The 14,614-nt window shown below is 45.2% G+C and overlaps 1 protein-coding gene across 1 annotated transcript in view; it reads left to right on the forward strand.

The window, feature by feature from the left end:
- NF1 (neurofibromin 1) overlaps window positions 1-11,592 on the forward strand; it is a 157,358-nt gene extending 145,766 nt beyond the window's left edge. The window contains exons 55-60 of the mRNA XM_068124291.2: window positions 3,957-4,078; window positions 5,638-5,738; window positions 5,855-5,997; window positions 6,101-6,147; window positions 10,045-10,276; window positions 10,553-11,592. Of these exons, the coding sequence (XP_067980392.2) occupies window positions 3,957-4,078; window positions 5,638-5,738; window positions 5,855-5,997; window positions 6,101-6,147; window positions 10,045-10,276; window positions 10,553-10,686 (779 nt within the window). The 3' untranslated portion in view covers window positions 10,687-11,592. The remainder of the gene's footprint in view (window positions 1-3,956; window positions 4,079-5,637; window positions 5,739-5,854; window positions 5,998-6,100; window positions 6,148-10,044; window positions 10,277-10,552) is intronic.
- Window positions 11,593-14,614: the final 3,022 nt, after the last annotated feature.

Below are 14,614 nucleotides of genomic sequence, written 5' to 3' on the forward strand. Positions count from 1 at the left end.
GTTAGTTTGAACTTTTAAAGGGCGACAAAATCTGCAATCAAACTGAATAACCGGAAATGCCTAAGAAACCGTGATGCATGAAGGCAATAGGTGACGTCATTTCTCACCACCTTCCACGAGTATCCACTTTCCATTGCTTTGCTGCTGCTGCTGCTGCTCTTGTAGACCATCGTACATTACCATCCGACTTCTTTCATTCCTCCTTGTATCTGAATCTGTTTTTTCCTAATCCACATTGTCCCAAATAGTACACCCACTCTCTACGGGAGTGGCAGGAAGGGTCATGCTATTATTTTCTCTGGGGTATATAGATTACAGTAGATCGACTCCGACCTCAAGAACTCGGACCTTGTGGAGGGGAGATATTATTAGTAATTTTGTTTTTTAATATCTTTAATATTTTGCTATTACCATTAGCGTTATTACCGTCGCCAGAGGAGAGTGTATTGCATTTGAATCCGTTTGTCAGTCTGTCTGTTTGTCTGCACAGAATCTATATAATAATAGCGTAAGGACTCGACTTTGTTATCCCTTTTACGCCGCACCCAGTGACCCGATGCCCACGGCACTAATGGATTTATGATCTACGAACCGCGCTCTTTGTTTATCACGTACAGCCATACTCGAAAAATCTGAATTAGCCGACGTTGGGGCCCAAAAGCATCCGATTAACTGCCGATACGACGCCATCTTACGACGCCATCGTATTGGCGTCTGCTGGGCGAAGGCGAAGCAAGCCGTCCGCTGATTGGACAGGTGAAGGCGAAAGCAAGCCGTCCACTGAGTGGACAATCCAGAGCATGCATTTGTGCCGGTGTCGGCGATCGTTGTTCATATACGCACTCTTCATTCTCATCTTTCTTCCTAACTCTTACTCGGACAAGCAAATCCCCTATGCCATCCATAATGGTACACTCTATCCATACACCACATCCTCCCTTCCGTGGATGTTCCACGGGTTTCGGCTCGTCTATATAATAATAGCGTAAGGACTCAACCTTTTTATCCCTTTTACGCCGCACCCAGTGACCCGATGCCCACGGCACCAATGGATTTACGATCTACGAACCGCACTCTTTGTTTATCACGTACAGCCATACTCGAAAAATCTGAATTAGTCGACTTTGGGGCCCAAAAGCATCCGATTAACTGCCGATACGACGCCATCGTATTGGCGTCTGCTGGGTGAAGGCGAAGCAAGCCGTCCGCTGATTGGACAGTCGAAGGCGAAAGCAAGCCGTCCACTGAGTGGACAATCCAGAGCATGCATTTGTGCCGATGTCGTCGATCGCGGTGTATGCTAACCTCATCAAATAATGTCAACCTCTGATACTGCGTTCATTGTATTATATTCCTACTGCTCTGCCTTGACATTGACGCTTACCAATGCGCCAGTATGGGGCTAATTCCAGTCGGTTTACTAATCCGTTCACTTTTTTAAAGTCTTTGGTTCTACTGCTGTTCCTTTCCATTGACAAATACCACTGCGCCAGTGTGGCCAGAGTGGTGCTATGCCGATTCCTATTACGAATCCATTCATTTTTCAAAAGTATATCGTAGCGTTGTCATTTAAGTAGATTGCAATAAATACGTTGTTCATATACGCACTCTTCATTCTCATCTTTCTTCCTAACTCTTACTCGGACAAGCAAATCCCCTATGCCATCCATAATGGTACACTCTATCCATACACCACATCCTCCCTTCCGTGGATGTTCCACGGGTTTCGGCTAGTAAATATGATTTCCTCTGCAACCGTTGGTCTGATTGACAGGAAATTTTCACCATAGGTGCACTTCCACCAGTATAATTTTATGACAATGATGACATCATAGGTCACGTGGTACGGGCGCCATCTTGGAAAAACCGAAAAACCTTTCACCTCCATATCTCCAAAATCGCTACATAGAAAAAATTGAGACATGGCTCATTGTAAATAACTCTCCATGGGGAATGAATGAATGAATGAATGATCGTTTTAAGGCCATTTTCCCCGCTAGAGCAGGGGTTAGCCTTGCGGGCCCCATGACAATCATGGTTCCCTGTTTTGAGGCAATGTTTTTATGGCCGGATGCCCTTCCTGACGCCAACCCTTGGTCGCCTCCTACGATGCGCAGGGATACGGTGTACCTATTCTAAACCTGGGTACACACGGGGATCATTCATCCCAGCAAGCTGGTACTCAAATTGCCGACCTCGGAAGGATGACAGGCTGAGTCAACCCCCCTGGTGTTAATTTAGCGATCGACCGGGATTCGAACTCAGGATCCTAGGATACCAAGCCAGCAACCTAACCGCTAAGCCAACACCAGGCTAATATATTAATACTAGCCGAAACCCGTGGAACATCCACGGAAGGGAGGATGTGGTGTATGGATAGAGTGTACCATTATGGATGGCATAGGGGATTTGCTTGTCCGAGTAAGAGTTAGGAAGAAAGATGAGAATGAAGAGTGCGTATATGAACAACGTATTTATTGAAATCTACTTAAATGACAACGCTACGATATACTTTTGAAAAATGAATGGATTCGTAATAGGAATCGGCATAGCACCACTCTGGCCACACTGGCGCAGTGGTATGTGTCAATGGAAAGGAACAGCAGTAGAACCATAGACTTTAAAAAATTGAACGGATTAGTAAATCGACTGGAATTAGCCCCATACTGGCGCATTGGTAAGCGTCAATGTCAAGGCAGAGCAGTAGGAATATAATGCAATGAACGCAGTATCAGAGGTTGACATTTTATGATGAGGTTAGCGTACACCGCGATCGACGACACCGGCACAAATGCATGCTCTGGATTGTCCACTCGGTGGACGGCTTGCTTTCGCCTTCGCCTGTCCAATCAGCGGACGGCTTGCTTCGCCTTCACCCAGCAGACACCAATACGATGGCGTCGTATCGGCAGTTAATCGGATGCTTTTGGGCCCCAAAGTCGACTAATTCAGATTTTTCGAGTATGGCTGTACGTGATAAACAAAGAGCGCGGTTGGAAGAAATTATGGTAAACCCACCTGATGAGGTTAGCGTACACCGCGATCGACGACACCGGCACAAATGCATGCTCAGGATTGTCCACTCAGTGGACGGCTTGCTGTCGCCTTCGACTGTCCAATCAGCGGACGGCTTGCTTCGCCTTCACCCAACAGACGCCAATAAGATGGCGTCATATCGGCAGTTAATCGGATGCTTTTGGGCCCCAACGTCGGCTAATTCAGATTTTTCGAGTATGGCTGTACGTGATAAACAAAGAGCGCGGCTCGTAGATCGTAAATCCATTAGTGCCGTGGGCATCGGGTCCCTGGGTGCGGCGTAAAAGGGATAACAAAGTCGAGTCCTTACGCTATTATTATATAGATACCAGGGAATATCATACCAGGGAATCATACCAGGTAAAATATCAACACCAGGGAATATCATATGTTAATGATGTCCTGGGTGCCTCCATTATGACGTCATAATTAGACAAGTACAAAACTTCATCCGTTCAAGATGAAATATCTTGAGCGTCATCTTGGGACAAATTGGTAGAGAAAAATAATAATAATAATGACATCATCGGTCATGTGGTTTGGCCGCCATATTTGTTTTAACACAAAAAGTCTTTAAAACCACTAAAAACACGTCCTGGCGAGGGTCTGCAATCTCTGATTGCTCTTTCTTGTTACTTTTTTTATTAGAAGCTGCTTTGGAAAAACGCCACAATTAGCTAACTTAACATGGATATACACCTTGACACAGATAACGACCAAAGCACGAAACCCCCTTGTGGAGGTGGGTAAATGACGTTGCTCCAACCTCCATCATGTGACCCTTAGTCCTCCTGTTATGTTTGGTTGAGATTGGATAAGTAACGACAAAATGTATCGCAGTCAAAATACAGACAGACACAAAATTGCGTGTTTTCGTATGATTGTTTTCGATTTTTATTCCCCCCCCCCCCCCCCTTCAGACATACAATGCCAAACAGGACAGGCACACTTGCGGAAGGTGTCTGCTGCTGACACGAGTGTGCTGTTTGACGAACAGACCCTACCAAACGCGAGGACGCAAGCCTTGCTGCTCACCGTGCTGGTAAAAGGAGTACTACTTGTTGCTCCTCACTGTCCATCTGGAGTGTCACATGTGGTTTAAATATTGACGGTAAACCAGTCGTATCAAATGGAGATGTTGACCATCCGACGTCAACTTCATTTTGTTGTCTTCATACACATGTGTTCCTTTTAAACGAATCTTGTATATGTGGTTCGACTCGGATGGCAGGATGGCCTAGACGTACGTGCACTCGCCTGAGTCGTTGAACCTGGGTTCAAATGTCAGCCCAACTATAAAACTGCCATCCTGGTGTTTTGCATACAGGGCGATTTATCGAAGCTTGTGCCTTCCCTAGGATGTAAGTTATTAAACGGGATGTCTCATCTACCGGCTTTTGTTGGTGGATGATCGAGATCCCACGATGTCCTTCACAAAGACTAGGGGAGTGTAGCCGGCATTCTGAAGAAATTACAATTTCCCATCACCGTCAGTTAAAGGCCAGGCCTGGCCGGCTGGTGATTTTTCAAGTATATTGGTTGGTCTTGGGCGTTATTCTGTCTGTTTGTCTGTCAATCGTCTCCAAGTCACAATTTTAAACCGACCTTCACAAAATTTCACCAGATGGTAGAGTTTGTCATAAGGAAGAAGCCTATTGATTTTGAGGTCAAAGGTCATCCTGAGGTCAGATTTCTAAAATTGTCATTTTTCATCCGATTGACTTGAAAATTTAACAGCATTTGCATATTGGGTCCTAAATTGGGAAACCAACTATTTTTGAGGTCAAAAGGTCAAAGGTCAACTCAAGATCAAACTTCCAAAATCATCAATTTTCATCTGTAAAATCAATTTTCATCAGATTGACTTGAAAGATTAAACAGCAATTACATAGTGCATCACTAAATTGGGAACCCAATTATTTTTGAGGTCAAAGGTCAACTCAAGGTCAAACTTCTAATATCAATTTTCATCTGAAAAAGGGGAGGGTCTGGAATTTGCAAGTATTATGCTCCGCATGACGTCTTCTTGTTTGTTTATTCATTTTCATGTGACCGAGTTAACCAATCATAAATCTCCATTTGCGAGTCTCTGAGGCACATTGGAGTTACCTGCCAACTGTCTTCATTTATCCAGAAAAAACATCTCACAATTTACCATTCAGATATAATTGATTAAGCCATCCATCCTCCACATATGGCATCGGTGTGCGTAACTGATACACAGCATCAATTCATATTATTCGGAAAAGAATGGTCACGTCAGCTTGGTGTTCCCGCCGAGTTCAGGAGAGTTAGCACATCTGGAATGTTTTCCGTGCATGCCAAAACTAAGCCAATATTATCTATTTGTCGTGTTAGTCTCGCTCGTCCCCGAAGGGATGGGAGAGGCTGTTATAAATTGTATATCTGTGAGTGTTGGAGTCCACATGTAGATCTAATTTACTTATAGATGAATCACTCTCAGATCTACTGTTATCTACATATCCTGGTGAGACTTTGCCTTGTTAAATGCTCCTTATTGTTTAGATTTGTCTTCATTGTGATGAATGTTAAATTCATCACCATTAAATTAAATGCACACCCCCCTCCCCATGTCCTTAGGCTACTTTGGTAAAGTACACGCCTGATGAATTGGAACAGAAAATCCTGTACGAATACTTGGCTGAAGCTAGCCGGGTCTTCTCAAGAGTCTTTCCCGTTGTGTGAGTGTTTCTTTATTTTTCCATCTTTTCCCCCCTCATTTATTGCTGATATTTTTCCCTCACAAACTCCAGAATATTGTACAACTTGTTTCAATGTCCCTTCCTCCTCCCTTCAGACACAACCTCCTCGATGGAAAGCTCATTACTTTGCTGGCGCTCTGTCCAGATCCCGTGCTTTTGAGTCCTATTCACAATATCCTCCAGAGTGTTGTCTGCCATGATGATACCGCACCTCCATATACACCCTCCTTCCTGCAAAGTGAGTTACCTTCACTCTACTCTCATCTATCACAGGACAAGAGACCAACATTAAACCTCTTTTGGCATTCCATACACATTTTCCTTTTTTTATTATCCCCTAGGTTTTGGCTTTGGGGGTCTCTGGAGAATAGCTGGTCCTTTTTCCAAGGCAAGTGACCTCAAATCCTCAATCACGCCTAAAATGGAAAACTTGTTCAATGATAAATGCACTTATCAAGAGACTATACTGTACCTGTGATTTAGCTTTTCCCCAATCTCTTTATTCACTTGAAGTACCTTGAGTCAAGATTGTTCCTTCCCTGAAGATAAATTGAACCCCAGAGAGGTCATTGGACCACACCTCAGCCACTACAAATATGATGACTTTCAAAATAGTAAACCTATACTTTTTACCTCCACCACCGAAGGTGGATGGAGGTTGTGTTTTCACCTCCTGTCTGTTTGCGAACAGGATACCTCAAAAGGTTGTGGACGGATTCGGACGAAATTTGGTGGAGAGGTTGGGTGTGTGACCAGGACGAAATGTTTCGATTTTGGTGGAATATCCGGATCCAGATCTGCATCCAATATTTTTAAAGTGATTGTTCACCATTGAGTGATTGGGCTAAAACCAAAATATAGCACAATATCTCAAAAAGCTGTAGACGGATTCGGACGAAATTTGGTGGACAGGTTGGGTGTGTGACCAGGACGAATCGCTTCGATTTTGGTGAAGATCCGAATCCGGATCCGAGATTTTAAATTTTCCAAGTGATTCTTTACCATTGAGAGATAAGGCCAAAAACGATAAATAACATTATATTTCAAAACGTTGGGATGACTTGTGACAAAACTACGTGGATGAGTTGGTCAGGTGACAAGAACAAGACGATTGGATTTTGGTTCAGGTCTGAATCCAGATCCGGCCTATCATTGGGATACAAACAACACAACAACATGCATTTTAAAAGGCCATTTTCCCTGCTAGAGCGGGGGTTAGCCTTGCGGTCCCCATGACAATCTTCTCCATTTTGCCCTATTTTCTGCATCTCTCCTTGTTAACCCCCTTGCCCGCATTTCTTCTTCCACCATCTTTAGCCAAGTCTTTCTCGGTCTTCCCCGTCTTCTACTTCCTTCTACATTCATTTCCATCACTCTTCTCAACCAGTCAACCAGTCCAGTCCAACCAGTCACTTTCATCCTTCCTCAACACATGACCAAACCATCTCAACCTGTTCCTCTTCACAGCATCAATCACAGGCTCTATTCCCATCATCTTTCGCAATTCATCATTTGTCTTCCTCTCTCTCAACGATACTCCGCACATCCGTCGAACCATTCGCATTTCCACCCTTTCCAACCTTCGTTGCTGCTCTACGTTCATTACCCATGTCTCGCTCCCATAAATCATAACACTTCTCACACATGCAGCATACACCTTTCCCTTCAGCTTCAACGACACTCCCCTCATCATCAGCACGCCACTCAATTCCCGAAACTTCTTCCATGCACATCTCACTCGAGCAACCGTTGCCGAGTCTGATCCACCTTCTCCATTCAGCATGTCTCCGAGGTAGCAAAATGTTTTCACACCTTCCAGCTTCACACCGTCTCCAAGATCCAACTCAACATTTCCTCCATCTGCAGCTCCCTCTGTGCACACCTTACATTTGAATGTAGCTGCCACACTGGTTAATGACCCTCTCGGACCACTACATTTTTGATGAACCCACTCAGCACACATTGTACACTGAATGGAGTTCACTCCGACACCCTTCCTACACACAGCACAGGGCCACTTCCCAGTTCTTTCCACCTCACCACATGCTTTACCACTTGCCATCACCTTCGTCTTTCCGATATTCACCTTCAGACCTTTTGTCTCCATACATTCCTTCCACGTGTTCATCTTTTCCTTCAGTCCATCCATACTTTCCGCAATCAACACCAGATCATCTGCATACAACAACTCCCACGGTAAACCCTCCTTTACGTTCTGAGCCAGCACCTCCATCACAGCTACAAATAGTAGTGGACTTAGTACCGACCCTTGATGCACTCCCACCTTCACCTCAAACTCACCACGGTTACCGTCCTTCGTCCTTACAGCTGTGCGCGCTCTTTTGTACATTGCCATCACTACTCTGATCAACCATTCCTCCACTCCTAACTTCCTCAATGCCCATGTCAATACTTTGCGTGGAACCCGATTGAATGCTTTCTCCAGATCAACAAACCCAAGAAACAACTTCTTCCTCTTCTCCATGTACTTCTCCTGCAACTGCCTCACAATGAAAAGCGTGTCTGTCGTTCGTCTTCCTGGCATAAATCCAAACTGCATTTCGTCGATCTTCACTTTCTTCCTTATCCTCCTCTCCAACACCCTTTCCAATACCTTCATTCCATGCTCCAATAACTTTATCGCTCGGTACGAGCCACACTCCAGAGGGTCACCTTTCCCCTTGTATAGAGGGACGAGGGTACTCAGTTCCCAATCCACTGGAATGCGGCCTTCTTTCACCACCAGATTACAGATCTCTGTCATTCTCTTCACACCCCAACTTCCTGCTGCCTTCAACATATCTCCCACAACTCCCGTCGGCCCTCCCGCTTTTCTACCCTTCATTGCTTCATTGCTTCATTTTATCCCTGGTGTTGGGCTAGCGGCTAGGGTGCCGGCTTAGGATCCTAGGATCCTGGGTTCGAATCTCGGTCGATCGCCGAATTAACGCCAGGGGGGTTGACTCAGCCTGTCATCCTCCCGAGGTCGGCTAATTGAGTACCAGTTCACTGGTAATTCCCTGTTTGTCGTTGAAGGCGGCAAAAAGGGTTGGCGTCAGGAAGGGCATCCGGCCGTAAAACATTGCTTCAAAAAGGGGACCAAAAAACAACAACTACCACGGTCCCCGAAAAGGCCAACCCCCGCTTTGCGGGGAAAAATGGCCTCTAAACGGTGGTTTGGTTTTTTATTGCTTTTATCGCTTCCTCAACTTCCTTCTCAGTTATCTTCTCTGCCGGTCCGAAAACTGGGTTACTCTCTATGTTGCCATCCCATTCATTCTCTGTATTCAACAGCATTTCCATATATCTCTTCCATCTTCCTTTAATTCCATCTGGGTCGACAACGATTTGTCCCACTTCATCCTTCAAGCAGCTCACCCCCATCACATCACACCTCTCTTTCGCTATCTGCTATGCAATCCTGAATACCGCTCTCTGACCCTCTTCCGAATCCAAGCGTTCTCCGAACATTTTCCTACATGCCTCCTGCGCCTTTGCTACCTCTTTCTTTGCAGCCTTCTTGGCTGCCTTATAACTTTCATGCTCTGCTGTTTCTGCCCCCGTACCCTTCGCCTTCTGCCACTCCTTGAACTTCTTCCTCTTCTCGTCAATCCTCTTTCCAACTTCATCATCCCACCACCATGTTTCCGAGTGCCTCGGTGGTCCTTTTGTCCATCCTATCATTTGTCCCATTTGTCCCATCATCCTATTTGTCCATCCTCGGCCTATCATTGGGATACAAAATGTAAACTGTTTAGCCTGGTGGAGGTATGCGCTCTACCGAGTGCCATTCCAGTTCAACTTGCTTCAATCCCCAAGCAATGAACAGATATTTTGTATTTCAGGCTATCCCCGTGGAATGTAGAAATTTTCTTCTTTTTATATAATATGCTCGCCACGTCTGTCCGGCTGCCACGTCAAATATTGAGATTGTGAATTCAACGTTGTTTCATCGTTATTTAATTTTAACGTTGTATTTATGCATCACGAAGAAGAAGATTATTTTAGGATAATTTATTGATACAATTAGGCCATTCACAATCACTTGAGAGTGGCAATCCCACAGGACATATCTCTTGAGATTGTGAATTTGGGGACTTTGAGAGAAGGGTGAAAGGAGAAGTTGAGCAGGTGGGAAAGGAGGTTATGAGGAGGAGAATGAGCAAGATGAAGCACGATAAGAACTCGTGGAAAAGCTTTGTAATGTCTAGGGGACTTAGAGACCTATTGAACATTATTCAGAACATAAGGGGATGATATTAAATGACGTTGTCCTGGACCACAGCAGTCCCAGATTACAGACTACACTGAACTCATCGTCAAGTTCCTGGAGTCTTTGATCGCAACATATCTGCCGAGCGGAGATGGTGAAGAGGAAGGGCTCCTCGAGGCCCCGGTTCCTTCCCTCTCTCCTCACACACATCCTCATCCGGTTACCAGAGCATCGACTCTTTCTCCAGTTCCATCTCATCTCTCAACCTCTCTCTCCTCACTGTCACCCACACAAGTACCAGCCGGTAGGTCTTAATGTGTTCTGTTCTACTCCAGTTGTTGTTGAGATTCGATGTCTGTTGAGAGCCCATTCCCTGCTACTCTATGCAAGTCTGGGAAGTTCTCGGAATGACTCCCAGCTGGGGAAAAAATATTTTTATTCCTTCTTTTTTTTTTATACATTCAATCGTTCCCATTTGCTATCATACGCTAGCCCTGAACTTCAATATTATTTATCTAAAAAGGAAACCTGCAATTTCAAATGTCTTTGTTCTGAAAACCTTTTTGTTTGTCCCAACCAGAACCCAGCAGTCCTACTGGTGCTGCGGGGGCAGTCGGGGGTGAACACACAAGCCAACACTCCTTGTCTAAACCCATACAAAAGCAGCGAAGCACGGAAAGCATACGACGACACGACTGCAAGAAGGGAAGTTGATTTGGGTGAGATCGACTTGCAGGCCCTCCTGCTCACCACTGGCTTGGCCTTACCACTCCTAGGTTGTTGTTTGGACATTTGGATTTAGTGATCTGGTTTCACCATACACCTCCTGTGACACTCCATGTGCTTCGTCTTGCACCCACTTCCTCCGAATCTCTATTTATGGGGATTATTAACAAATGGCTTTCTATAAAGCTAATATTGGCAGCTGCTTGACCTGACAGTTAATGGCCACATTGTACCCATCCCATTTACCTCCTCCCCGACTTCTCCATGATCATGATGACGACTTCCATTTTATGAACACAAACTCCCCCGCCCCCCATGTGCCATGACAATTTGGAAAGCTTCGCATTCAAAATGAGAATTGTGCATTGTAAATAGTTGGTAAGAGGACGCTGTGTACTTAAACCGCAGTACTGTAAATAACCATTACGTGCTCTTCAATCGACATCATAATCCTCATAACCCATTGTACTGCAATGTTCAGAACTCTTCCTATACATACTGCCTATAAATATATAAATATATAAATATATAATTCTCTTGTTCGATCCTTCTCCCTTCCACCTTATACCCCCTTCGGGTTTTTAAACGCTTGTCGGTGCCAACGCTACTGTGGTCTTGGTGCCCGTTCTCCGGTACAAACCCCATCTTATCACCCTGTTAGACTCTCACCCCCTTGATCTACCATTATTTCCTCATTCCTCATAGAATGCTATCAGCCATCCTCTTATCTTCTTTTTTTAATTTTTTTGCTTTAGTCTCCTCTTTGCCTCTTTCATTATACATCTTGGTCTCGTCGTCGTTTATATTCAAGTTATTTTTGTTTCCCTGTCATTCTTCTTATGAGCCATGTTCCCTGGTAGTGTATTTTTATCTAGTAAACGGTCTCTTCCCAAACCTTTGGTCCTCAAACTCTCATGTTGTTTAATTTCCTTCACTTAATTGTGATGAGAAAAGGATCGAGTGAAGCTTATCAACTGCAAACTGGTCAAGAGAAGAGGGGCTACACCTCTGAGCATGCTCTTAGTTAATTGTGTGGGTAAGAGGGAAAGGTGGATGACAGAAAGGGAAAGTCTATGTTGCGTTGGGAAAGGTGCTCCATGACATGCAGTTAGGTTTTGGATATTTAAAAAAATCCCCATCTTTTGAAAAGAGTAGGCCATTGTGTACTGGCATTATGTCTAAAGGTTTTCCATTTGCTTTATCAGACCACTTGGGAATATGTTGCGTTGGGGGCTGTCTGTTTCATGCATTGGGAATGGGAGGGGGGGGGGGGGGTAAAACAAAAGAGGATAAGCGTCGAGCATTAAGATTTTGCGGAGCGTGGCAAGAGGGAAGAAGAAAGGAAAGTAGTTGGCCCGAGTTCATACCGCCGACCTCCCAGCCTCAGACACCATCATGGGAACTTAGATGTCCACCAGCTATTACAGATGAGACGGATGGCTTGACGTCGATCCGAGAGACGGCATCCCGTGTGATGCAGCGTCATAACTGAAGCATCGATCAGAGTTTATATTTGAATCGGGAATTGAATCCAGACTAGACAGCACTATATTAAATTAACAACCACTCCACCATCCTGTCTGGACACCTTTGCAGGTACTTTGAGCAAATTCCTCATCGTTAGAAGAGAGCTGTATGTGCGTCTGTGTGTTGCCATCTTTCTCAGAGATGGCTGAATGGATCTTCATCAAACAGTGAGTGCCAGGGAGTGTTTCACACAAAGAAATTTTTTTTTCGAATGTTTGAGGATTTTTTTCCCCTTTTAATCGCTCCATCATGGGTGTATGGAGGTGTTTTAGGCTCCCACAAAAAAATAGACTGGGCAACGCCGGGTACCCCTGTTGGTATCATTTATATATATATATATATATATATATATATATATATATATATATATATATATATATATATATATATATATATATTGTTGCGGTTTTAGAACCCTCACTTTGTAAATAATACTTGTAAATATTCCATTATTAAAAGGTTAAAGGTCGCACCCTTAATTAGTCCACATGCAACACGTAGACCACCATAGGAACTTTAGTTATTTCATTAGTATGTGTTTTAGATAAGGCCGTGTTCCCAATAGTTGAATCTACGTTGCATCAATTAAACTAGGACGTGCCCGTACGTGGGTGCCCGTTCCTTGCCAAAAAAAAAAAAAAAAATGTCTTCGCCCATGCATGCATGGGCGTGCCCATGGGCCCATGGGCGTGCCCGTAAGTGCGTGATGTGACCGTACAATGAATGTATCGTCCCGACGCCGCAGCTCGGATGGCGCTGCAGTTAATCGGGCCTGTATCGGCAGAGTTATTATAAACGTGTACTACAATCGATCGTACCTTACAGCGTCTGCTCGCCACGTTCAGCATCAGTACGTCGTCACTATGACTATCCGTAAGTCCGGAAGTGACGTCCTCATTTGACTGTCCGGAAGGTCGCATATCGCAGTTACGATGAATCGCAAATTAGTTTTAATTAGTTTTAAAACATAGTTTAACGCCAACATAGTTTGCCAACGTGAAATAAATGAATACGCTCTCAAATGTGCCGTCCGAGGCAGAGTCTGTTCGCCACGTTCGGCACAAGTGATAGCTCGCTGCTCTCTGATTGGTTGAATCGTTTTTTGGACATAGCTCGGTAACTACTTCTCCGATTAATATGAAACCTTGAAAAGGCACATCCTCGGGTCCCCAGCAATATACCTGGCAAGTTTCAAGTATATCGGACCCGTGGTTGTCGAGAAACAGCGGTCACAGACAAACAAACACACAGACACACAGAGATTACTGGAATTATAGATAGATAGTAGGCCCTTCCGTTCATTTTGCAGCCGCTCTCTCCAAGCTACGCCATTATGCGCCCCTACAGTCGGGGCTTGTCTCCCCAAATTGTCACGTGGTTTGATTAGCAGCGTTCGCTGCATTGAGCCTTCGTCGCCTTAGTGCTCGCTCCAAACGCCATTGAACATGCGGTCTCAGGCCGAGGAAAAAGGGGGCGGGACACAAGAACGAGGTGTGGCCACGTCAACTCACCATCAAGGGCGGAGCCGGTGAGCCCTCGCCAACCAACCAGGGCTGAGGTGAGCTCACTGGCGGGCGTGGTTTGATGAAGCGCGCATTGATCTGTGAGCGCATTATATAAGCGCATGCGCCAAGCCCTTTGAAGGACTGCGCCACAGACTGCTTATTGTATAGGACTGCGCGGAGAGAGCACGATTACCACGGACTTGGGGACTTGAGGAACTGCGTGAGGGAGCTCGTTTGATACGAACTGCCTTTGATACGAACTGCCCTTTGATACGAACGGCCTTTGATAAGAACATTGATCGGGAGAGAGAGAGCGTTGGCATGAAATACGTATTACGTACGCCGCATCCCAGTTCCCCCGATATCTGTAAGGTCCGCTCACGGTCAACGACAACGATGCGCTGCCGGCCCACCACCACGGCACGAGTCGGGACCGGACGAGGAGCCTGGACATCTGCTTGGACTTTCCTCCCCTACCAGCTACCATCCCGTGTGAGTGTGTCTGTTGTCCTGGGGTCGTTAAGTTAAGACTGTATAGGTAAGCCTGCCCTGTGTCCTGCTTCTTCTTCTTCCTCCTGTATAGTCCTTTCGTTTCCTCTTCTTTTGCTTGTAAATAATTAATAAACCCACTCTTTGTTCTTCCCTTACTCTGGTTTCCTCTTATCCGATCGTCTGTCTTTTCTCGATTGAGTACCTGTGGCACGATTTGGAAACCGCTCAGAATCAGGTGAGTCTTTGTTAACGGCTCGAGTCGCGGCTCGCTTCGCTTGGCGTATCCATTAACGCTGCGGCTCGGGTGGGAGTTATCTCCTTGCTTTATGGCCGGTGGTAGTACTTCGGTACTAAGACTAATTAGGCTTACAACCCAACTTACCAACGGCACT

The sequence above is a fragment of the Myxine glutinosa genome, chromosome 8 (assembly GCF_964187855.1).
Source record: "Myxine glutinosa chromosome 8, kmMyxGlut1.1, whole genome shotgun sequence".
NCBI lineage: Eukaryota > Metazoa > Chordata > Myxini > Myxiniformes > Myxinidae > Myxine > Myxine glutinosa.